The 24,826-nt window shown below is 50.9% G+C and overlaps 1 protein-coding gene across 2 annotated transcripts; it reads left to right on the plus strand.

Annotated features, from left to right (window-relative positions):
* Positions 1-10,989: 10,989 nt before the first annotated feature.
* LOC118683977 (myosin-7) lies at positions 10,990-23,963 on the plus strand. Of its 2 annotated transcripts, none has more exons than XM_036378620.1 (39): positions 10,990-11,190; positions 11,601-11,744; positions 12,170-12,326; positions 12,448-12,475; positions 12,704-12,815; positions 13,189-13,281; positions 13,406-13,469; positions 13,671-13,769; positions 13,860-13,963; positions 14,043-14,181; positions 14,266-14,384; positions 14,488-14,637; positions 14,812-14,982; positions 15,119-15,428; positions 15,512-15,579; positions 15,717-15,804; positions 15,929-16,046; positions 16,134-16,257; positions 16,449-16,585; positions 16,668-16,794; positions 16,908-17,036; positions 17,107-17,349; positions 17,697-17,873; positions 17,981-18,126; positions 18,219-18,309; positions 18,980-19,369; positions 19,459-19,585; positions 19,686-19,804; positions 20,094-20,290; positions 20,498-20,681; positions 20,910-21,075; positions 21,156-21,280; positions 21,362-21,670; positions 21,804-22,007; positions 22,212-22,337; positions 22,440-22,715; positions 23,189-23,284; positions 23,721-23,855; positions 23,943-23,963. In XM_036378620.1, the coding sequence occupies exons 1-39, from the start codon at positions 10,990-10,992 to the stop codon at positions 23,961-23,963; spliced, it is 5,814 nt and encodes a 1,937-aa protein (XP_036234513.1). The 2 variants fall into 2 exon arrangements, with proteins under 2 accessions (XP_036234513.1, XP_036234514.1); XM_036378621.1 differs by having other exon boundaries at positions 23,946-23,963.
* The last annotated feature ends 863 nt before the right edge of the window (positions 23,964-24,826 follow it).

A 24,826-nucleotide genomic window follows, 5' to 3' on the forward strand; every position in this document is an offset into this window, starting at 1 on the left:
AGCTAAGCAATACTTAGGGGACAGCAAGCACTTGAATGCTTTCAACTGAATGAAAACCTATCCCTTGCTAAAGGAACAAACAGGCAGTGGACTGCCAGCAAAGTCACGTAGCGGATTCTGAATTACATGCATGCCAGAGTTCATTTGGATCTCTCGAATTTAAAGGACAATGCTCTCTTGTGTGCCAATCTGTACTTCATTACCTCATTAGGTAAAAATCAAACAAGGGCCCAATCCTCTCTCAGCAGACTAGTCTAGTTGAAAACTCCCTAATTCATATTTTTACTAATTCACAAATTCATTAGCTGACAAAGGCAATAGTTCACAAACTCACTCCCTCAGGCAGTGACAGTATTGCTCTCACTTTAGCTTAGTAGTACTGCTACTGCCCTACATCAGGCTTTAGCATGAGCTGTGTTGGGCCAAAACCTGGGCAGGAGTCAAGTGACCACGCACACTGCGCCACTTAAGTATAGGTAGAAAGTCTGGTAAGTCCCACCTGCAGCGGGTGGGGTACTGCTACTCTTCCTCCCTCACTGTGAGTGAGGGTAGGGCAAAGCTTTGAGCCTTGGAAAGTCCATTTCCATTGGAAAGTCTAGCATCACAGTTTATTATTAGATAACATGCTTTCAGCATGATGCTAGCACTAACTCTGGATGCATTAAAAAAAATACAGAAAAAAAATACAATGATCCTGAGTTTCAACCTAAGATGCAATATGCCAGTTGCAGATGGTGCACAATCCACAAAAATCTCATACCAATGATATTTAGCAGTTTTTTCAATTCCTGGTACAGTCTTGACAGTCTGATCAGTATAGAAGCAGTCATTTGTTTTTGATAAGCAATTGTTTTCTTGTACTTGTTGATTAAAATTTTCAGTTCTTCAGTTTGAGAATGTACCATGTCCCACAACGTTCCTAAGGGTCCTGTACAAGTTGTAAGATAGTATTCCAGCAGCAAAAACTTTAATTAGGTTTTTAGTTTCTATAAAGACATCCTGTCATTACAGAAAACATCACAAAGCAAACAAAATGCATATACAACCAAATTTTTAATTGAGTACAACCATGCAGTGATCATACACTTAGCCTAGATAGCAGTTACTTGAGACCATATTATTTGTACAAGGGTCTTGTAGCTCTAAGTGTTCAGGGCAGTACCATTAGTGCTTTCCCCATTTTACATCCATGAGTATTGATTGGGTTACCTTTGTTATCCATGTATTTGGCCCCTTGAACTCACAGCCACATTCTATCTAATAATAGGGAATAGGGTGTATAAATGGCTTCATTTTCACCTTCCCTACTTATGGTGTAGGTGCTAAACAGATCTACCCAACAGACTGCTTTTGCTTGCTACTCCTAAGCTTTGATAAAGGGAAGTTATGATATGGCATCAATCCAGATAACCGGGTCGCTAACATCACAATTATGGTTCCCATTATGGATTCCCATTGTTATGGTTCCCATATTAAGATTCCCATTATGGATCCAATGGGCTTGCAGTCCATATTAATTTATAATAAAGGTTTGCATCACAACACAAGCAATGGCACTGCTGAAATTTGAAACAGATTTGTGAACACCAGCATACATTTCCTTGAAAATATTCTGGAATTTTCTCCAAGGGTTTAGGCTAATTATCAAGATGTCAGTAGTTGCATTCTTGCCATTTATTATATCCAGGGTCTGCTCAATTATAGCTTGTCTGCTTAATAGTCCTAGACTGGATACTTAATTATTAAGGATTTCTGAACTGATAGAGTTCAATGCTCCTGTGCCCAATCTAACTGTTCCTAATCCTCCAGGAAGACTCCTAACTTTGCAGATATTCTGGTGGGACAGCACCATTGTTCATATATAAGTACTATCCATTATGAGCAATGGGATTATACTTGAGCTAATGTTGTCCCATCAAACCCAAATGGAACATCCAAAACTTCAGAGGTAAAAATTGCAGATCTTATTGGAAATACTTGACTAACTATTACTGCTGTAGTAGTGGGAATGGGAACCAGGGAAATTTCAAATTTTGTACTGCCCCCTGTGGGATGCAACCTTGATGGCTAGTTGGCTCACAGATTTAAAATGAATTCTAAGGGTTCTGTTTCCCAGCAGGCATCACCATCCCTTGTTATCTGTTAGTTCACACATATACAACTGTGCAAGAAGAAAAACTTACACAGAAGAGCAGGAGCTTCAATAGTGTTGTGATTCTTTTGAAGGGTCCTTCATAATGTATTAATTTCTCTACCCAAGTCCAGGTTGCCAGATTCTGTGAGAAATCTTTCAACAAATGTAAGGTATAGGCAGTCAGACAGATATCTGATTCTTGTTACCTCACTAGTGGGTTTTGAATATACTGGGCCTCTTGGCCTATGTAATGGGAAAGGTGTGCTTGATTATACCATCATCCACAGGTCTGCTTGATTGTTGCATTGTGCATCAGCATTTCTCTAACAGTATCTGAGAATTCCCAATGGAAGGGTCAGGCTTGTTTGATATATGAAGGATACTGACTTTCTAGATGTTGTCAACATTCTCTCTGGTGATAACATCCCACTACAGGGAGTGTTAATGCAGTTCCAAGGAATAGGTACTGCACTTGCTGGATGGACACTTTCCGCAGCAAAAAAACACATTTCACTCATGTCCAGGATATCACTGGCTCTTTGGGACTTATGACTTGGACTGTATTTACTCTGTAATGGTAAATTTCACTTCCATTTCCTATGTTCCTTTCCCTCTAACAGCACTGCAAAGTAACCCAGCATTTTCAGAGCAACAGTGGTGAATTCTTGCCTGATGTCCTGGATGCCACACTGAGGTGTTCAAAGCATCCTGCTCCCGTTGGTTCAGAGCAGGAGATTGTTCAAAACTTTTATACAGTGACTATCAGTTGTTGTCTGTCAGGATTTTAAAAATTGCATGGCCTCGGATAAATTTATTTCCTAATTAGTGACACCATTTTTTTAAACAACTGGCTTAATCTTTCTCCTACACCACTACTCTGAGGTTAACATAGTTAGTGCAAAGTTCACTTAACTCCATGCCCAAGACAACATTTCTGTATTAATTTATATTAAAAGCTACCTGACTGTACCTCTTGTGTCATTGGCAGTGTAGCAAAACCTGGTGGCAAAACACTGTACAGGGGTCTTACATGCTGCACCTAAAGGTACTGGCTTAACAGCCAGCATAACTTTAAGAATAGGTGTTAGCAATGCAATTTTATGTTCCTTCCCTGGGTCAAGGGTTCAGTCCCTGCCAGTCCTTTGTAAGCTGGTAACAGCTTCTTTCAAAAGTGGAATGACAGCGCTTATCAGTGCCACACACACACATAGACTGCCCAACAGTGACCTCCTGTGGCAATGGGAATGTTTCCAGTTCTTCCGACAAAACAGCAGTGGTCAGACTGATTAAAATGTGAACAAAAGGAGTAAATGTATATAGTGGAATCCGTGTCAGGTGGAGGCAGATTCCTCCCTGTCTGCTTCTGGTACATGTAATAGAATCATAGAACCAGAGAATGACAGGCTGGACGATCCAACCTTTCTTGTCAAAGCATTGTCTAGACAAGATGGCCCAGGTACCTGACCCAGCTGGATCTTAAATGTATCCAGTGTTGGGAAATCTACTGCTTCCCAGGGGAGATAATTCCAATGGCTGATTGCTCTCACTGCAAAAAATGTTCTTCTTGTGGTGAAAGAGAATTCCCCCTGGAATAATTTTACCAATTACCCCTCATCCTTTCCATGGGATTCTTGTAAATATGGAATCTCCATCTTTGTGGCCACCCTTCAAATACTAGAACATGGTGATAAAGTCTCCCATAGGCCTCTTTTTCTCAGAAAAAGAACAAACTGAACAAACTTCCCACTGAACAAACCTAGCCCCTCTTCATGTGTCAGGCTTTTTAGTCATTGGGTCATCTTCTCTGGACCCTCTCCAGCCCATCCACATCTCTTTTGCTTATCAGGGACCAAAACTGAACAGTATTCCAGATGTGGCCTGATGAGTGCTGTATTGAATGGGATAGTGACTCCTCTGCCTCTGCTGGTGACATAATTTTTGATGTAACTCAGAATCCTGTTAACTTTCTCTGCACTGTTCACCCATATTGAACTGCTTGTCTACCAGGCCCCCAGGTTCCCTCCCATATAGCTGCTCTCCACCCAGGTAGATTCCAGCCTGTGCTGCACTCCTGGATCATGTTTGCCCAGGTGCAAGACCATACATTTGTCCTTGTTGAACTTCATCAAGCTCTTGCTAGCCCATTCTTCCAGCCTATCCAGGTGCTCCTGCAGGGTGTTTCTCCTTTCCAAAGGGTCCACTTCCCCACTCAGTTTGGGGTCATTGACAAACTCCAGCTGAGTAAATAAATGCTGCTGGAGAGGAGAAACACAAGCCCTGCTGGCTATTGAACTGTAAGGGCACTAGGCTGACCTTCTCTTGAGATGGAGAGAACAGCAACAGCACAGGTACCAATAGGGACAGGAGCAATGGGTGTTCCTTATGCCCCTTCTACTTCCAAAGAGCTCCTCTCCACCCCCACAGATGAGAGGTCTGGCCACAGCTTTTGTAGCAGCTCCTTATTCTCCTCTGGAGCCGGAGCCCTTCATCCCTAACAAAATGGTGCCAAACACTGCCTTTCCAGGTGACCTTTGGTGCACTTGGTGACAACTCTACAACTGACTCAGGATTATGCCGGCCCAAGCCGGTCCAAGCCAGGGATGCCAGGTTCAAGACCTGCAGTCCCTACTGCTGCTCTTGTGTCTGCTGCTGAACTGCATGGGTACCGAAGGCTTCAGGGTACTTTTCCTCCTTGCTGCCCTGCAGGAAAACAACGGCTCTGAAGACGTGACTCTGGTGTTGTGTGTCTGCCTGTCCTTTTTCAACAAGTCCCCCTGCAGCTCACACCTGAGGGTGGTGCTTTAGGATATCCCCAGGGCTCTCTTTTGCCTTGGCACACTTCCCCTGCTATGACCAGAAGAGCCCAGCTAAGAGCAAAAATCTGCCAACAGGGATGTGCCAGTGTCCCCTGCCTCAGAGGAAGTGGGGGCTTTACTTCTGCAGGAGGGCTAAGCCAGTTCTCTGAAGCTGAGGGAGAGGCAGTAGCCAACATCACCTGACCCAGGAGGTTGAGGAGCTTCTGGAGGACCAGGAACATGTTCTAGGGTAGGGGATGTCCAACTGTTGCAGCCCCTGCAGTGCCATTGTGACCACAGAAAGAGGAGCAGGCACCCTGAGGCATGATCCCATCATGGACTGAGTTCCAAGCATAAGGAGAGCTTTGGCATGTGTCTGACATGTATTTACCATGTGGGACAGCTTGGTGGAGAATGCCTCCAGAGGAGGCAGCAGTGTGCCAGGCCTGCATTTCCTTCTGTGTTTGTCTCCTTCAACAGCAGTTGGGTATTTTGGGCCAAGGCTGGTTCTACTGGTGCAATGCCAGAGCACACAGTGCATCTCACTCACAGCCTGTGGTCAGGGCTCTGAGTGGCCACCCTCTGGTCACCCACCATGGCCATTCAGGCAAAGGTCAGCTGGACCCAACAGCAGTGTCCCCACAGTCTGTGGCATTGCACACTGCTGACAAAGAGTAATGCTGAGGCAGAGCTGGGCCCATGAAGGTTTCAGCAAAGCACTGTGTTGGCATGAAGACTTGAGTCTTTTGGTTTTGATCAGCATTAGAGCCCTGCTGGCCCAACCTTCTGCAGGGGGTCATTTCAGAAATTTGGCTGTGGGCAGAACTGCTTTGAGCCCCGATGACAGAGAGGACTTTTTGGAGAGTGCCCCAAAGGACTGAGCAGTTCAGGGCTGGTGCAAGGAGAGAGAGTGGGGTAGAGCATTCGGTAGGACCAGAGCTCAGGGAGGGAAACAAGCAAGAAAGCAGAACAGAGCACTGTCAGTGATAGGAAACACTTGGCAACAGCAGCAGCTTTCCCTTGCTCTTTGTGCCTTGCAGCATTCCCTGTGTCTGCCTGAGCTCCAGGCGCAGCAGGATCTGTGAGTTCAGACTAGGGCAGACGTGCACTGGATCAGAATGCTGTGCACCTGTTGGCTGCCCCTGAGCTCACAGCAGCCTGACTGGAGACTGCTTTTAAAAGAAAAAAGCTAACCACCTGCGGTTTCCATGGCTCTTTTCTATAGGAACTGTCTTCTCATGCCTCTATTCTTCCTTTTTCTTGCCCTGCAAGGAAAAAATATAAGAGAGGTGCCGAGTGAAGCTCCAGCCTTGAGACTTGTTAAGTCACTGTCATGCTTGCTACTGAGCTTCGTAGCACTGAGTGATTGCTACTCACTTGTGTATCAATAAAATCCACTGTCCCTTCTTTTGAGAGTGAAGTGCAGGACTCTATCCATGATGGCAGCAGGAAGGCTGTTGCCAAGCTTCGACCAGGCTGGGGTCCCAGGCTTTACTGGAGTTGTGAGGAAGGGCACACTCTAGAAGTTTCTTTCCTCTCTCCAGCATGTATTCTCCTCTAGTTTCCTGTCATAGCCAGCCAAAAGATTGGTGCTGATGAAACAGGCCCTGTTTATGGCCACACTTCCTTTTCCTGTTGTCTCACACTTCCTAATGGAGGAAGAGAGTGCCATGGTGGGAATTAGAGTTGCCTTAGTTGTACCTTCCTCTCCATCCATGTCTTGAGTCCTCCTCAAGGGAGTACTGTAAAGAAAGGACAGTCTCAGCAGTCTGTGTTTACATGTGCTGCTGCAGTCTGATCTCTGTGGCACTGCTCTGTCAGCAGTCACACACCACAGAGAAAAAGGACACTCATTTCCCCTTCTCATTTCAGAAGGAGCCCTCTGGGTTTTTTTCTCACCTCAGGCTGCAGATGCTGGGCCACTGTGGAACCTGAGCCACAGTTCCTGCCTGTTTTGAGTCAGGTCCCATAGGGATCCTGGTGAAGAAGAGGGGCAGGTATTGGGTCAGTTTTCTATCTGGCAATAGATCCCATTTATTTTCCCAGACTGAGTGCAATGCCATTGTGCCGGGGATACAAATGGGCAGGGGAGCACGGCTGGGGCGGGTGGGAGGTGGCTCTGCTGGCAGCTGGAAGCTCTTGACACATATGGAAGGCAGGATGGCAGATGGGGCAGCACAGAAACAGCTCTGTGTGATGGTCAGGGAACACAAATAGTCGAATGGAATAGATAAGACCACTCTTGGCACTGAGGAAGCACCAGGAAAGGAAGCCCTGTCATTAGAGAGTGGATGGAGGTGGGAGGGGGTTGGAAGCCCAGAGAGATTTTGTCTGGACAGACCCAAAAGGCCAAATTGCCAAAAGTAAAGTCAAGGAAAGCTCTGGCTCTGTCAGTCAGAATCAAGTTCAAGTCAAGTGCTGTTCAGCCAAGGGAGAGGCAGTAACCAACCTCACCTGTCCTGGGAGGATGAGGAGCTTCTGCAGGACCAGGAGCGCATTTCAGGGAGGGAATGTCTGAGAGGAAAATGCCTGAGTGGTACAGTCCTTGGTTTATGGCGGCCTTGTTCTTGTTCCCAGTCTTCTGGTCTTCCAGTTCAGGGTCCTGAGTATGCTGAGAACAAGTGCTCTTAATATTAGACTGAAGCTGAGGAGCCATTAAGCACCTGAGCTTTTTCCTCATCCTTGTTGCTATGTTTCCCCCCATATCCAATAAAGTGTTGGAACAAATTAGGTAAAATATGGAGAAAACAAGATAAGTTATGAAAACGTTGGGGAAAATCAGGGGCAATTAGGGTGAAATTGAGAAAATTGTGGAAACTATGAAAACTGTGGAAACTATGAAATTCAGAGAAATGGGGAAAAATTGGGGGAGATTGTGGCAAAGTAGGATGGAATTAGGGGAAATCTGGAGACAGTAATAAAAAATTAGGAGAAATATATGAAAATTTTGGTAAATTTGGAGATAAATTTCAGTTAGGGGAAGTTAGGGATATAGTCTGGTGAAAATTTTGGGAAAATAGAGGGAAACGAGGACAATTTGGGGAAATTTGGAAAAAGTGAAATACCTTAGGGGAATCAGGGAAAATGTATGGACATTTAGGGAAGTATAGGGGAAATAAAGAAAAACTTGGAGGTAGTGGAGCAAATTTAGGGAGATAAGGGAAAATACCAGGAGAATACGAGGAAATTTAGGTGTACAAGGTCAGAAGAGGAAAATTAGGGGCAATACAGGGAAATAAGGGGAAATTAAAGGAAACTAGCAAAGTGAGGGAATTAGAGGAAATTGGGGAAAACAAAATTTGGCCATAATTTGGGGAAATCAAGGGAAAAACAAGGAAATTTGAGGTAAATTGCAGTATAAAATGAGGACATTTGGAGAAAAACATGGAAAAATTGGGAAAATTAGGGGACACCAAGGAAATTCAGGGCAAATTGATAGAAATATGGGGAAAGCAGCAGGAAACGAAGGAAATTTGTGGCAAACTGAGGGATATTTAGGAAAATCAGGGGAAAACCAAGGAAATCTGAGGAAAAAGTCAGGAAACTTTGTGGGGAATCTGAAAAAATAGGTGAAATTCAGACACCTGGTCCTCTGTAGGGTATCTAATGGGATTGATGGGGCCTGGATGCCTGGGTGCCCCTGTCTATTCTTAGGTGAGCTTTGGGGGTCAAGGGGGGGAAGGGGAACCTGTGGGGCCAGCCCCATATATGGTTATGAGGTGAAGGTGCCCCACAGCCCCACTGGCGTCACAAGCTGATCGGATGTCAGGGGTTGTGGGGGGGGAGCATCCCAAAAATATCCCATTGTGGGGGAAGGGAGAGGGAACAAAGGGATGGGAGGAGGGGCACAGATGCCTGAGTTCCCTTGGAGGGGGAAGGGGGGTCACACCTGTCCTTTGTCTGTCTGTCCCCTCCCCCACCCCAGGGGGACCCAGGCATCCAGGCGAGTCTTTTGGCTTGCCTCATCTATCCCATAATAAACTGGGGGGGGGGAGGGGGGGGGAAGGGGAGTTAGAGAGGGGCCCTATAGGGGCTGAGAGTGGGGTATCCTGTGGGTCTGCGGCGTGCTGTGGGTCTGGGGGAGCCCTATGGGGATTCTGTAAGGTTAGGAGGAGTAGGTTGCATGAAGATCCATAGGGCTGAGACTGGCCTGCAGTAAGGGGGGGAAACCATGAGGGTCCTATAGGGAAATATTTAGAGGTTCTGTGGGGCTGGATATGGGTCCTATGGGGCTGGAGAGGGGTGTCTGGGAGTGAGTTCTATGGGGCTGTGTGCACTTAGAGGGATCCTATTGAAAGGAAATAATGGGAGCCCTGTGGGGCTGAGAAGGGTTCTACACACGTCCTATAGGGCTGGAGTGATGTCTTATGGGGCTGGGGGAGTCCTGTGGAGCTGGAAGTAGGTCCTATGAGGTAGGGGGCAGCTATAGGGTCCTTGTGGGTGTGAGATATGGGGGTCCCATGGGACCAGTGGAGCTTTATGGGTCCATAGGGGTCACTGGACCTATGGGGTGGTGAAGGTCCTATGGGACTACAGAGCAGAGGGAGGGCCCTATGGATTTGGGGAGTGTACTGTAGATCCACAGGGGTCACCGTGTCCCTATAGGGCAGTAAGGTGGCCCTGAGGTCACCCGTCTGTACATGCCCCCCCCCCTCCCCTGGTGACGCAGCTGCAGGGGGGAGGGGGGGATATAAGGGGGGGTCCCCCAGCCAGTGCCTGCAGACCCAGGGGCAGGTGGGGTAGGGGGCACTTGGAGCACCGTGAGGGTCTGGGAGGGGGTTATGGGGGAACTAGGGGCAACTGGAAGGGACTGGGGAAGAACAGGGAGGAACTGGGAGGGAACTGGGAGGGTCTGTGGGTGAACTGGGAGGGACTGGGAGGGTCTATAGGAGAACTGGGAGGGTCTATGGGTGAACTGGGAGGGACTGGGATTATACTGGGAGGGTCTATAGGGGAACTGGGAGGGACTGGGATTATACTGGGAGGGTCTATAGGGGAACTGGGAGGGACTGGGAGGATCTAGGAAGGAACTGGGAGGGTCTTTGCAGGAGACTGGGATGATACTGGGAGCATCTGTAGGGAAACAGGGTGGGACTGGGATGATGCTGGGAGAGTTCATGTGGTAACTGGGAGGGACTGGAGTGATACTGGGGGAGGAGGGAGGGTACTGGATAAATCCTAGGGGGGTACTGGAACTTACTGAGCAGTACTCTGTGTGTGTGTGTGTGTGTGTCTGTCTGTCTGTCTGTCTGTGTGATGGTGTACTAGAGAAGTACTGGTGGGGCTGGGCAGGGATGCTGGGATGTAATTGGACATATTGGGATATACTGGGACATACTGGGACATACTGTGGGGGGGTTGTTGTGTCCCGGAGCAGGACCAGAACCGCCCTGAGTCTGCACTGTCACCCCCTGACTCGGAGACCACAGAGAGAGGTGGGGCTGAGTAGTGGAAGGAACTGAGGGGTGACTGGGGAGACTGGGGGTGTCTGGGAGGGTCTGGGATGATACCGGGAGGGTCTGTAGGGAATTGGAAAGGACTGGGAGGGACGCAGGAGTACTGGGGGGTACTGGAAGGTGTTGGGGTGGGATAAAGGGCAGGCAGTGTGAGGCACTGCAAGGAACAGGGAGAACTGGGGAGGGCACTGGTACTTCCAAGAAGGAACTTGGGATGGAGATGAGGACTGGCAGGAACTAGGAGCACTGTAAAGGAACTGGGAGCACTGGAGAAGAACGGGAGAAGATGAGATCACCAAGGATGGACTTTGGATGGGGCTGACTGGGAACACTGGAGAGGAACTGGAAGCATTGAGAGGGAACTCTAGATAATGGAAGCACTGAAGATGGACTTGGGATAGGCCAGCTGGGAGGAGTGGGGCCATTGGAGAGGAACTGGGAGCACGGGGGAGGAATGAAGGAGTTGGGTTGACCAGGTGGAAGTGGTAGATGTGGAGAAGAACAGGGAATGATGGGTTCACCAAGGAAAGAGCTTGGGTGGTCAACTGGTAGCACTTGGAGGGTCTGATCCTTCCTACCCCACACAGCCCTGTCCAACGCCACCATGCCTGATGTGGAGATGGCTGAATTTGGGGAGGCTGCCCCCTATCTCCGCAAGTCGGAGAAGGAACGGCTGGCTGCCCAGACCCGCCCCTTCGACCTGAAGAAGGACATCTTCGTCCCTGATGAAAAGGAGGAATTTGTCAAGGCCACCATTGTCAGCCGTGAGGGCTCCAAGATCACTGCTGAGACTGAACATGGCAAGGTGGGGGGACCCCAGCTACACCTGGGACACCAGAATACCCACATGGGACACAAAGAACCCAATCCACCTTCTCTAGAACCCAAGAAACATCTAGACCCCGACGTGCCTTCTCCAGCACCCACTGGATGCTCAGATTCCACAGCATCTTCTCTAGAACCCAGGAAATACCCAGACCCTGCTCCACCTTTCCCAGAACCCACTGCACAGTTAGACCCCATCCAACCTCCTCTATTATCCCAGAGACACCCAGACCCCAAAACATCTTCTATACCACTTGAGGGACACCTAGACCTCCTCTGGCTCTCAAGTGAGCACTAAGATGCCCAGCTCCCAGCCCTTTGGGAGGGAACAACTGGGGCAACTCCTTGCCCTGTGTTCCTGCTCCATGGGGTCCTGCTTACCTTGAGCAGACAGTGACGGTCAAGGAGGACCAGATCATGCAGCAGAACCCCCCCAAGTTCGACAAGATTGAGGACATGGCCATGCTGACGTTCCTCCATGAGCCCGCCGTCCTTTACAACCTCAAGGACCGCTACGCATCTTGGATGATCTATGTGAGTTGTGAGCCCATGAGGTTCTTCAGACCCCATCCAGAACTCAGACACCCCTTCTGTAGACCCCGTGGGCCACATAGGTGCAAATTGTCCCTTCTCCAGATCTCATGGTCCACCTATAACTGGGATGATCCTTCTATACACCCCTTGAGCCACCCAGATCCAAGATATCCCCGACCCTTTGGGCCACTAAAAACCACAATGTCCCTTCTCCAGATCACATGGGCCACCCAGAATTGGGACATCCTCTCTCCAGACCTCTTTGGTCCCCCATATCCAAGATGTCCCATCTCCAGACCTGAAGGTCCCATCTCCAGACCACAGGGGTGATCTAAACCCAAGACATTGCCTAGCCACAAGATGTCCCTTGGACCACCTGGTGGGATAGCACCTTCTGACTCTGACCAACCTGCTCCTTTCTCCAGACTTACTCAGGGCTCTTCTGTGTGACTGTCAACCCCTACAAGTGGTTGCCTGTCTACAATGCCGAGGTGGTGGCTGCCTACAGGGGAAAGAAGCGGAGTGAAGCTCCACCCCACATCTTCTCCATCTCTGACAATGCCTACCAGAACATGCTGACAGGTAGGGACCTTCTGCAGGGACCCCATAACCATATTCCCTGGTCCTTTTTGAGGAGCAGGAGAGGTGGAGCAGAGCCAAGGTGGGCTTCAGAACCTCATGTTTCTTCTCTTTATCCCACCAGACCGGGAGAACCAATCCATCCTCATCACGTGAGTAATCTCATCTGTAAACGCTCTCTTAATCCTGCTCACAGCTAAGACCCCCCCACCTGGCACACAGCCCCTCCCCTTCCCTCTTGAAGTCATCCCCACTGGCCAACCCTTTATTACTACATGGACTTGTTTGGGGAGGTCCATTATCCATCCCTCCCCAGTGAGTTCCCACCCCCAGCACCATACCACCAGTACCCAACCATTGCTCTCCTTGGCTACCTTCAGCGGAGAATCCGGGGCGGGGAAGACTGTGAACACCAAGAGGGTCATCCAGTACTTTGCTGTCATCGCTGCCATTGGTGACCGTGGCAAGAAGGAGGCGGGGGCCCCGGGCAAGGTAAGGGCAGTAGGTGGGGCATGACACCCTGGGGTGTGGCAACATTCTGCTGCCTGTCTGTCCAACCAATGACACAATCAACCACCCAAACAATTACCAAACCAAACACCCAAAAATCCAACAAACCAACCAACCAACCAACCAACCAACCAACCAACCAACCAACCAACCAACCTTCCATTCATCTGTCTCACCCCCATCCAACCAACTAACTGTCTCTCCATCCACTCACGGCATCAACACACATCTCTGTCCACCAACCTGACCACCTGCTAAAACCTTCACTGTGTTCTCCCATCCATTTAAACCTCACACCCTTCATCCCCTGCATCTTACTGTGAGAAGCCCCCTGACACTGTCCCACTCCATCCAGGGCACCCTGGAGGACCAAATCATCCAGGCCAACCCTGCCTTGGAAGCCTTTGGCAATGCCAAAACTGTCCGGAATGACAACTCATCCCGATTTGTGAGTGTTGGGGGTGGTGTCTGTAAGGAAGAGTCTAGGGGGTGGAGTCTGTGGGGAAGAGTCTGTGGGTTGGGGTGTTCTGGGAAAAGGTGGCTATCTCCACCTCCTTCCACTATTCTTCCAGGGAAAGTTTATCCGGATCCATTTTGGGGCCACTGGGAAGTTGGCATCAGCTGACATTGAGACCTGTGAGTAGGCTGAGGGCTCCATGAGAGGACATCTTGTTGTCCACCATGCCTTCCTCTATCTCTCCATCCACCTGTCCATCCTTCTCCTCATGCCACCATTCATCTACCCTTCCACGTCCTCAAGCCTCCCTCCATTCATCCATCTCACCCTCTATCTCCTCATCCCAAATTCCACTCATCTTCTCTTCATTCCCATCCCAGACCTCCTGGAGAAGTCCCGTGTGATCTTCCAGCTGAAGGCTGAAAGAAACTACCACATTTACTACCAGATCCTCTCCAATAAGAAGCCAGAGCTGCTGGGTGAGCTATGCTGCCAACCTGATCCCATAAATACCTGATCCCTCACCCCTTTTGGGACCTGCCTGTCCCAACCTCTTTTTCTCCTTTCAGACATGATGCTGGTGACCAACAACCCCTACGACTATGCCTTCATCTCCCAAGGAGAGACCACAGTTCCATCCATTGATGATGGGGAGGAGCTGCTGGCCACGGATGTGAGATGGGAGGCCATCAGGCAGTGTGTATGTGTCTCTGTGGGCTGTAGAAGATCTTGAACACATTTTTGCCCCACAGAGTGCCTTTGATGTCCTGGGATTCACTCCAGAGGAGAAGAACTCCATCTATAAACTGACAGGAGCCATCATGCACTTCGGCAACATGAAGTTCAAGCAGAAACAACGGGAAGAGCAGGCAGAACCAGATGGCACAGAAGGTTGGGTACAACCAAGGTTGAGGTGGAAACTCAGGTGAACTCCACGATCCTTTCAGGTTCATATTTTCACTTCTTCATCCTCAGAGGCAGACAAGTCAGCTTACCTAATGGGGCTGAACTCAGCTGATCTTCTCAAGGGGTTGTGCCATCCTCGGGTCAAGGTGGGCAATGAGTATGTCACCAAGGGGCAGAATGTCCAGCAGGTGAGTATGACACAAAATGTCTTCCTTTTGGGGCGACATGGTGCCATCTCCAGCAAGGAGAACACCAAGAGGCCCTCTTACTGGTGGAGCATCCTTCTTCCAGGTGATTTATGCTGTCGGAGCCTTGGCCAAAGCCGTGTATGAGAAGATGTTCAACTGGATGGTAACCAGGATCAACAATTCACTGGAGACCAAGCAGCCACGGCAGTACTTCATTGGTGTGCTGGACATTGCTGGCTTTGAAATCTTTGATGTAAGCCCTGGTTGACTGTGTTGTGTTGACTCCATTGGATGTAGATTTAATCATACTGGATGGTCAGATGACTTTGTTTTCACTTGTGTTGACCCTGCTGGGGCTCAGGTTGACCCGCTGAACATATTAGTTGTACTGTTAATCCCACTGGCTATCTCCTCTCTCCTTCCCCAGTTCAACAGCTTTGAGCAGCTCTGCATCAACTTCACCAATGAGAAGCTGCAGCAGTTTTTCAACCACCACATGTTCGTGCTGGAGCAGGAGGAATACAAGAAGGAGGGCATTGAGTGGGAGTTCATTGACTTTGGCATGGATCTCCAGGCCTGCATTGACCTCATTGAGAAGGTACCACCTCCCCCAGGGTCTTGTGTGGGCTGGGGAAGGGCCCTTTTTGTTGCAGCTTGGCAGGAACCCCAAAGTTCTTTGACCAGTTGGGTTGTACTTGTTGTTCACTGTAGCCAACAAGGTCTCTTATTCCTAGCCCATGGGGATTATGTCCATCCTGGAGGAGGAGTGCATGTTTCCCAAGGCCACGGACATGACCTTCAAGGCCAAGCTCTTTGATAATCACCTGGGCAAGTCAGCCAACTTTGGGAAGCCACGAAACATCAAGGGGAAGCCAGAGGCCCACTTTGCCCTTATTCACTATGCTGGCACAGTGGACTACAACATCATCGGGTGGCTGCAGAAGAACAAGGACCCCCTCAATGAGACAGTGGTGGGGCTCTACCAGAAATCAGCCCTGAAGCTCTTGGCCAACCTCTTTGCCAACTATGCTGGGGCTGATGCACGTAAGAGGAACCCCTTTCCTCAGCATCTGGGGTTCTTTCCACCCTGTCCCTGTCCTATCTCATCCTCTCTTCTTCTCCAACAGCTGTGGAGAAGGGGAAAGGAGCTAAGAAGAAAGGTTCCTCCTTCCAAACTGTCTCTGCCCTGCATCGGGTGAGCATTCAAGGGTTATTGGTGGATTCCAGGGTGTGTGAGCCTGGAAAACATGTACCAGGGCAAGGGATAACCCTTGGTGGGACAGGGTGGGGGGTGTCTTCATTCCCTTCATCATCTCCTCCTCCATTGTTCAGGAGAATCTCAACAAGTTGATGACCAACCTGCGGTCTACCCACCCTCATTTCGTCCGCTGCATCATCCCCAATGAGACTAAGTCTCCTGGTGAGCCAATCCCTGAGGGTTGATCCAGAGGATACTGCTGGGCTCTAGCCAAAGGTGGTGGTGGGGAGCAGTGCTGCAGTGCTCTGGGGCAGGCCTTGACTCACCAGTCTTGATGACCCACCAGGTGTGATGAACAACCCCCTGGTAATGCACCAGCTTCGCTGCAATGGAGTGCTAGAGGGCATCCGCATCTGCCGCAAGGGCTTCCCCAATCGCATCCTCTATGGGGACTTCCGACAGCGGTAGGCACAGAGGAGAAAATGTGGGAATGTGATGGACAGCCCCACTGGGACTGAATTCAGACGTTTCCTGTCCTTTCTGGTCACCAGGTACCGCATCCTGAACCCTGCTGCCATCCCTGAGGGACAGTTCATTGACAGTCGCAAGGGCGCTGAGAAGCTCCTGGGATCCCTTGATATTGACCACAACCAGTACAAATTTGGACACACCAAGGTGAGGTCACTTGATCTCAGTTCTGGTGGTCCCATCATCCACCAGGTTTTCATGGTGGGACGAGATGGACTCTGTGGTCCCATCATCTGCTTGTCCACGTGCCCATCTGAGGTCCTTCCATCCACACCACTACCCATCCCTCCATCATGCCTTCAAATGCCAGCAGCACTTATCTTCATCTTTCCTCAAAGGTCTTCTTCAAGGCTGGGCTGCTGGGGCTGCTGGAGGAGATGAGGGATGAGCGCCTGGCCCGGATCATGACCCGCTTGCAAGCCCAAGTCCGTGGTTTCCTGTCCCGTCAGGAGTTCAAGAAGATCCTAGAGCGCAGGTAGGTGGTGAGATGGAGATGGTGTTGCATCCATGTTGAATGGAAGCCCCTGGTGATCCACTTCTTGATGTGGCTTCTCCAGAGACTCATTGCTGGTGATCCAGTGGAACATCAGGGCCTTCATGGGGGTGAAGAACTGGCCTTGGATGAAACTCTACTTCAAGATCAAGCCCTTGTTGAAGAGTGCCGAGACGGAGAAAGAGATGCAGGTAGGACAGGGCCATGGGTAGGGAAGGTGGGTGGGTGGATGGAGAGAGTAAATGGTAGGTGGGGACAAAAAAGGAGAAATGAGATTTACGTGGCACCTTTGTGCCTCCCACAGAACATGAAAGAAGAGTTTGGGCGGCTGAAGGAGGCCTTAGAGAAGTCAGAAGCCCGGCGGAAGGAGCTAGAGGAGAAGATGGTCTCCATGCTGCAGGAGAAGAATGACCTTCAGCTCCAAGTGCAGGCTGTGAGTGACCTAGATATCCCAGCCCCATGCTCCTTTTTCATTCATCTCAAACCAAGCTTATCCCTTCCAGGAGCAAGACAACCTGGCTGATGCTGAGGAGCGCTGTGACCAGCTGATCAAGAACAAGATCCAGCTGGAGGCCAAGGTGAAGGAGATGACTGAGCGGATGGAGGATGAGGAGGAGATGAATGCTGAGTTGACAGCAAAGAAAAGGAAGCTGGAGGATGAATGCTCAGAGCTGAAGAAGGACATTGATGACCTGGAGTTGTCATTGGCCAAAGTGGAAAAGGAGAAACACGCCACTGAGAACAAGGTGAGGGTGGGGAGACATCTTGACCTCAAACTGTGGGGAACTGAGCTGACTCAAGCCAAAGTGCATAGAGTCTGGTGAAGACCCAAGGCTGGCTGGGCTGAGTTGCCAAGAATCAAGGCTGTTTGGGCTGCCAAATTCAAGGCTGGAGGGTCATGAAGACCCAAAACTTCTTGGGTTGGATTGTGATAATGTAAGACTGGTTGGATTGCATCACCAAGAACCAAGGCTGGTTGTGTTTTCCTGCATCTCCTGACTCAGACCCAGCTTCACAAAGAGCAAAAACAACCTCCTGTCTCTTGTCCTACCTCTGGTACCAAGCTGGAGGCCTGATATTTCTCCTCCTGCAGGTCAAGAACCTCACAGAGGAGATGGCTGGGCTGGATGAAACCATCGTCAAGCTAACAAAGGAGAAGAAAGCCCTGCAAGAATCTCACCAGCAAGCACTGGATGACCTGCAGGCAGAGGAAGACAAGGTCAACACATTGACAAAGGCCAAAGTCAAGCTGGAACAGCAAGTGGATGACGTGAGTATAGTCCATGACAGGCACATAACTGGTCCCTTGGGGTGTGGAAGTCCTTCTGGAGTGTGAGTTTCTGGGGGCTGATGGGTGTGTCTCTTCCTCACTTGCAGCTGGAGAGTTCACTGGAGCAAGAGAAGAAGATTCGGATGGACCTGGAACGGGCCAAAAGGAAGCTGGAAGGTGATTTGAAGTTGGCTCAGGAGAATATCATGGACCTGGAGAATGACAAGCAACAACTGGACGAGAGGCTGAAAAAGTAAGGGCCTGCACACTTTCTTGTTCTTTACCTCTAACACCTCTGCTGAGCACTCAGAAGGATGACTTACTGGTGTTTCTCCCCACACCTAGGAAAGACTTTGAGCTCAATGCCCTCAACGCCAGAATTGAGGATGAGCAAGCAGTTGCAGCCCAGCTCCAGAAGAAGCTCAAAGAACTTCAGGTGAGGTGGGCTTCAGCTTGGGGGTCAAGCAGAAGGAGGAACTGGTCCTCCCCATTATCTTCTTCATATTTTTTGAGAAGAACCTAAACCAGTATGCCATCCACCTGAGGTTGGAAGCCCATGGCATATCCCTTGTCCCAGAACCTCCCTGTCATTTATTGCTTTGAAATGACTCATGGGCTCCTAGACAGGTTGGCCCTCATGGGGGTTGAGCTGAACCCATGGGTTTGGAGTGCTTGGGGTGTAGGGAGCATCTTGGGTAGAATCTTCTGAGCTGAGCAGACCACCTGGGTTGAGTCACATTCATTCCAATGTCCCTAGAGAAGTTTGTGCTGAGTTGTCTGTTAGTCCAATTAGAATGGATCAATTGGAATGTCCTCAAGACCAGTTGAGTTGAAGAACCTCAAGGTAATTTGAGAAGGTGGAGTGTCTTCAAACAAGGCCAGGTTGATCTGGAGAGCTCAGATCTTGACTAGGTTGAAAAGAACTGGATGGGATTGAGACTGATAGAGGTGAAGGGTCTACAGCTGTCTGGGTTGAGCTGAAGAGTCTACAGGTGGTTGGGTTGACTTGAATTGACTTAAACACTCTCCAGCTTGATTGGCTGAGTTGAGTGGAGGAGTTGAGTGAAACCAAGCCCACTGAAAACATGTTCATCCCTGGAACACAGGCACGGATTGAGGAGCTGGAGGAGGAGCTGGAAGCAGAGCGGACAGGCAGAGCCAAGGTGGAGAAGCTGCGCTCAGACCTGTCACGAGAGCTAGAGGAGATCAGCGAGCGGCTGGAGGAGGCAGGTGGTGCCACATCAGTGCAGATCGAGCTCAACAAGAAGCGGGAGGCAGAGTTCCAGAAGATGCGGCGGGACCTGGAGGAGGCCACGCTGCAGCATGAGGCCACAGCTGCTGCACTGCGCAAGAAGCACGCCGACAGCGTGGCCGAGCTCAGCGAGCAGATCGACAACTTACAGCGCGTCAAGCAGAAGCTGGAGAAGGAGAAGAGTGAGCTCAAGCTGGAGCTGGATGATGTCGGCTCCAACATGGAGCAACTGATAAAAGCCAAGGTAGGAAACAGGCCTCCAGCCATGAAGGAAGAACACTTCCACTGCCCTCTCAATGTTCCCTTTCATCTTTCTGCCCTTCCTGCTTGTAGGCCAACCTGGAGAAGATGTGCCGCACCATGGAAGATCAGATGAATGAGCACCGGACCAAGTCCGAAGAGGCTCAACGCATGGTCAATGACCTCACCACTCAACGAGCCAAGCTCCAGACTGAGAATGGTGAGGGTCTTGCTCTTCCTAACTCAACTGCCTAACTCTTGCCAGTGGGGTGGCTTTGGGGTGTGTCTTGAAACTGATTATCTGCCTTTCCACCTGACAGGTGAGCTTTCTAGGCAGCTGGAGGAGAAGGAAGCCTTCATCAACCAGATGACACGAGGGAAACTCACCTACACCCAACAGCTGGAGGACCTCAAGAGGCAGCTAGAGGAAGAAGTGAAGGTAGGGCTTTGTTGGGGGGTCAGTGAGGCTGAAAGGCACCTCCAGTGCCAAGGATGTGGTTGGTCTGGGATTGAGAAGTGCATCATGAGCCTACCCTCATAGTAGGAGAAAATGAATCGAGGGTCCTCAGAAATTCAGTAGTGCTGGTGAATTACAGGGAGGTTGGTTGGGTTGGGTTGGGTTGGGTTGGTTGGTTGGTAACTAGGCAGTTGGAGTTGGAGAATGCCAGTATAGCTCAACTTGATATGGACCCAACTTCTCCTCACCTTGTAACTGTCTCCCCTCCCAGGCCAAGAATGCACTGGCCCATGCCCTGCAGTCAGCCCGGCATGACTGCGACCTTCTGAGGGAGCAGTATGAGGAGGAGACAGAGGCCAAGGCTGAGCTCCAGCGCTCACTCTCCAAGGCCAACTCTGAGGTGGCACAGTGGAGGACCAAGTATGAGACAGATGCCATCCAGCGCACTGAGGAACTGGAGGAGGCCAAGTGAGTCATCTCCCCATGAAGGGAGCTTCTGTGGGGCACGGGGAAGTGGAGACTCTTCTACAGTACAAGGATCTGGAGAAAGTATAATAATCTGGAGATAGTAGAGGAGAACCAGAGCAGAGCCTCAGCTAACCAGTGGGTGGAAGAAGTTTTGAGTTAGCCCACTTAGTCCATGGGTCACCACAGCCAGGTTTTCTCCCACGTCAGGAAGAAGCTGGCCCAGCGGCTACAGGAGGCTGAGGAGGCGGTAGAGGCGGTCAATGCCAAGTGTTCCTCCCTGGAGAAGACCAAACACCGACTGCAAAATGAGATTGAAGATCTCATGGCAGACCTGGAGCGGTCAAATGCAGCAGCAGCTGCATTAGACAAGAAGCAGAGAAACTTTGACAAGGTGAGAGGACCAAGAAATGATGGAAGGAGAAGGGTGGGAAGGGGGTAGAGAAATGTGTGAATCAAAAAAAGGCAGGAGAAGTCAAAAAGAAATCTGAACAGCTTTCAAGGGCCATGCTTTAGCAGAGCCTCAAGTCTCTTTCAGGAGAGAATTGGGGAAAGGAGGAAGAGGATGGAAAGGGGGTTCTTCAAGGGCAAAGCAGCAGCTGAGCAGGTGATGTCTTCATAGATCTTGTCTGAGTGGAAGCAGAAGTTTGAAGAGTCACAGGTGGAGTTGGAAGCATCGCAGAAAGAGGCCAGGTCCCTCAGCACTGAGCTCTTCAAGCTGAAAAACGCTTATGAGGAGTCACTTGATCACTTAGAGACTTTAAAGAGGGAAAACAAGAATCTCCAAGGTGAGACCGTGGGCTTTCCCTGCCCACCTTTTTGTATTCCACCACTTTCCACCAAGTCTGATTGGTTATCATCTGGGCAGAGGAGATCTCGGACCTGACGGAGCAGCTGGGTGGCAGCCACAAGACCATCCACGAACTGGAGAAGGTCCGGAAGCAGCTGGATGCTGAGAAACTGGAGCTCCAAGCTGCATTAGAGGAGGCTGAGGTGAGCCAAATCACATCTCCATGAGTCCCACGTTGTCCAAGTCTTCTCTGTGTCCCTCTAATTTCTCTCTGTCTCCACCAGGCCTCTCTGGAGCATGAGGAGGGAAAGATCCTGAGGGCCCAACTGGAGTTCAACCAGGTCAAGGCAGATTATGAGCGCAAGCTGGCCGAGAAGGATGAGGAGATGGAGCAGGCCAAGCGCAATCACCTGCGGGTGGTGGACTCACTGCAGACCTCGCTGGATGCTGAGACCCGGAGCCGCAACGAGGCCCTGAGGCTGAAGAAGAAGATGGAGGGTGACCTCAATGAGATGGAGATTCAGCTCAGCCATGCCAATCGCGTGGCTGCTGAGGCTCAGAAGCAAGTCAAGACACTGCAGGGCTGCCTCAAGGTACCCATCACACTTCTATCCCATAAGCATGTTGACATGTAGTAGGTCCCACCACCCCAGAGCGGAAGAAAGTAGACCTTGAGTCACTTCCCCACCATCCCCACTCACCCTCTTCCCCCATGCCACCTTGTAGGACACCCAACTGCAGCTGGATGACATGGTACGGGTCAATGAGGACCTGAAGGAGAATATTGCCATCGTGGAGAGGAGAAACAACCTTCTGCAGTCAGAGCTGGAGGAGCTGCGGGCAGTGGTGGAACAGACTGAGAGGGCCCGCAAGTTGGCTGAGCAGGAGCTGATTGAGGCCAGCGAGAGGGTCCAGCTTCTCCACTCACAGGTGAGACATCACACACCTTCAAGCATAGAGGTCACCTCCATCCAATGCATGTGGGCTTCTAATGGGTTGAGTTACCAAGATCTCCAGATCCTTTAAGCCTGCAGAGTTGGAAGGGAGTTGGGGAGCATTAAGTACTGGGGGGTTGAAGAAGGATGGGTCAGCAGTTCAAGAGACACCTCCTGAGATCCTCTCCTCTAACTCCAGAACACCAGCCTCATCAACCAGAAGAAGAAGATGGAGGCTGACATCTCCCAGCTGCAGACAGAGGTGGAAGAGGCCATCCAGGAGTGCAGGAATGCTGAGGAGAAGGCCAAGAAAGCCATCACTGATGTGAGTGCCATGGTGGGACCTATGTCTAGGACATCTTCCACTGAAGGGTGAAGGAGAGCATGCTTTGGTCCTCCTTCCCTGCTTGCTTCTCTCCTTGGGCAGGCGGCCATGATGGCAGAGGAGCTGAAGAAGGAGCAGGACACCAGTGCCCATCTGGAACGGATGAAGAAGAACATGGAGCAGACCATCAAGGACCTGCAGATGAGGCTGGATGAGGCCGAGCAGCTGGCCCTCAAAGGGGGCAAGAAGCAGCTGCAGAAGCTGGAGGCTCGTGTGCGGGAGCTGGAGAATGAGCTGGAGGCTGAGCAGAAGCGCCATGCCGAGAGTGTCAAGGGTCTCCGCAAGTCCGAGCGTCGTGTCAAGGAACTCAGCTACCAGGTGAGTTGTCTGAGCTGGTCCTGGAGGTCATCCACTCTCCCTGTGGCCCCAGGGCCTTATGTCCCATGCTGAACATGACTTAGAACATGGCTGACCTGCTGGCCAGACAGACATGGGTAAACTAGACTACCCACTGTGTGTATGTCTGATACTGTGTACTGTCTACTGTTGATATGTAGTGGCACCTAGAATATTGTCTGGGTCCTGAACCACCCAGGCCACCTCTCAGTGTCCCAGCATGCATGGGGTCTCTGCATGATCCAGGCCCTCAGGTGGGACCTCATCAGGGGCAAGAAGATACCTTCACAAAAGGAGACAACCCACTTTCTGCCCCACAGTTGAGGCCACCCACAGATCTAGAGAGGCTCCACTCCCCAAGAACATCATTAACTGTCTCCTGACCCTCACTGCTCTCGTGGTGATTCAAAGCACAGGTAGGATCTTGTCCTGACCCACATGTTCTCACCCCACAGACAGAAGAGGACCGCAAGAACCTGGTCCGGCTCCAAGACCTTGTGGACAAGCTCCAAATGAAGGTCAAGGCCTACAAGCGACAGGCAGAGGAGGCGGTGAGCACTGGAGGGACATCTGTGGGACCACCCCCCAGCAGGGGACACTTTGGGATTGGGGTGGGGGAGAGGATGTGGGGAGTAGTAGGGGACCTTGGGGTGGTCACGGGGTGGGGTATCAGGGGGTGAGGAGAGTAGGTCAAGAGAAAGTGGGTGGGTCGTGACATGTGGAGATGGTGGTGGGCTGGATGGATGGATGGATGGATGGATGGATGGATGGATGGATGGATGGATGGATGGATGGATGGATGGATGTTAGATGGATGGTTTGTTGAGGAGATGGTTGGGTGGCTGGAAGATGGGATGTCTGGAAGGACAGGTGCGTCCATGATGGGCCAGATGGAGCAATAAGAAGATAGGATGGAGGGACAGCTGGCAGGGTGGCAGGAGGCCAGACAGCTGTGTGGGAGCCTCACTGGTGTCCCTGCACCCTCAGGAGGAACAGGCCAACACCAACCTGGCCAAGTTCCGCAAGGCGCAGCACGAGCTGGATGAGGCAGAGGAGCGTGCCGACATTGCCGAGTCCCAGGTCAACAAGCTGCGGGCCAAGAGCCGTGACATTGGAGCCAAGGTGGGACTTTCCCCTGCCCTCCAGCTGCCCCATGTCAGCCCCATAACTTCCTCATGCTCACAGTCCATTTTTCTCATTCTCCATCAGAAGGGACTCAATGAAGAGTGAAGCTCTGGACCTCCAACAATATTCCCTGGACCATCAAGTGGCCCACCCCCCCTCCCAGCCCCCTAACCTTGGTCAGCCAATAAAAAGCATTGAGCAGCATCAGTTTTTGTGGGGCTGTGTTTGTGTGGGGAGGGTGGGGTTTCCCCATGGCATGGCACACAAAAAGATGTCTGTAGCCCACACAAGATCACCAACCAGTGTGCAGCACCGTGTGCCCCACAGCGTGATGCAACCAGACCCACAGTGCAATGTGATGTGAGCCATGAGCTCGACCTTGGGCTGCCTCACAGTGTATCTGCTGTGGGGCAGATACTCTCTCTGCCCCATGGTGTTGTGTAACCTCAGCCTGCTCCACAGCAGCCTAGATCCCTGTGGGGGGAGACACACATCTGGGGGCAGATGTGGGGGTGGGGAAGGGGGGACCACATCTGAGACAGAATCTGGGATCCCCATATGTGGGGCAGAGCCCCTCAGGCATGTTTTGGTTCCTGAGGTTGCACCGTCTCTTGCTGCAGGTGCTGGGGTCCCTCTGTCCTGGCCTGGTCAGTGTTCCCCTAGCCATCTGCTGCTCCATCCCACCGCACCCCATGTCTCACAGCCTCCCATTCCCTACTGACCTGTCCCTCCATTGCTCTGGACTTGCCATCCATCACCCCACCACCTCTTTGCCCACCAGCCCCGTGTCCTCCATCTCCCACAGTCCTTCTGCCTTCTCCATGTCCCCCTGGTCCCTGCAAGTTCTCTGTCCCATTGTCCCTCTGTCTCCTGCATGTCCCTTCCCACCAAATCCCCTGTCCCTCCCCCCTTCCCCCCTCACCCTCCCTCTCGCCGTCCATCTGTCGCTGCCCCATCCCTCCCGGTCC

Source organism: Molothrus ater, chromosome 1 (assembly GCF_012460135.2).
Source record: "Molothrus ater isolate BHLD 08-10-18 breed brown headed cowbird chromosome 1, BPBGC_Mater_1.1, whole genome shotgun sequence".
In the NCBI taxonomy this organism is placed as follows: domain Eukaryota; kingdom Metazoa; phylum Chordata; class Aves; order Passeriformes; family Icteridae; genus Molothrus; species Molothrus ater.

Coding starts and splice junctions, on each gene's coding strand:
- LOC118683977 (XM_036378620.1), top strand. CDS start 10,990: ATGCCTGATGTGGAGATGGCTGAATTTGGGGAGGCTGCCCCCTATCTC. Junction 14,182..14,265: donor AGAACCAGATGGCACAGAAG/GTTGGGTACAAC, acceptor CTTCATCCTCAG/AGGCAGACAAGTCAGCTTAC. Junction 23,285..23,720: donor AGCGACAGGCAGAGGAGGCG/GTGAGCACTGGA, acceptor CTGCACCCTCAG/GAGGAACAGGCCAACACCAA.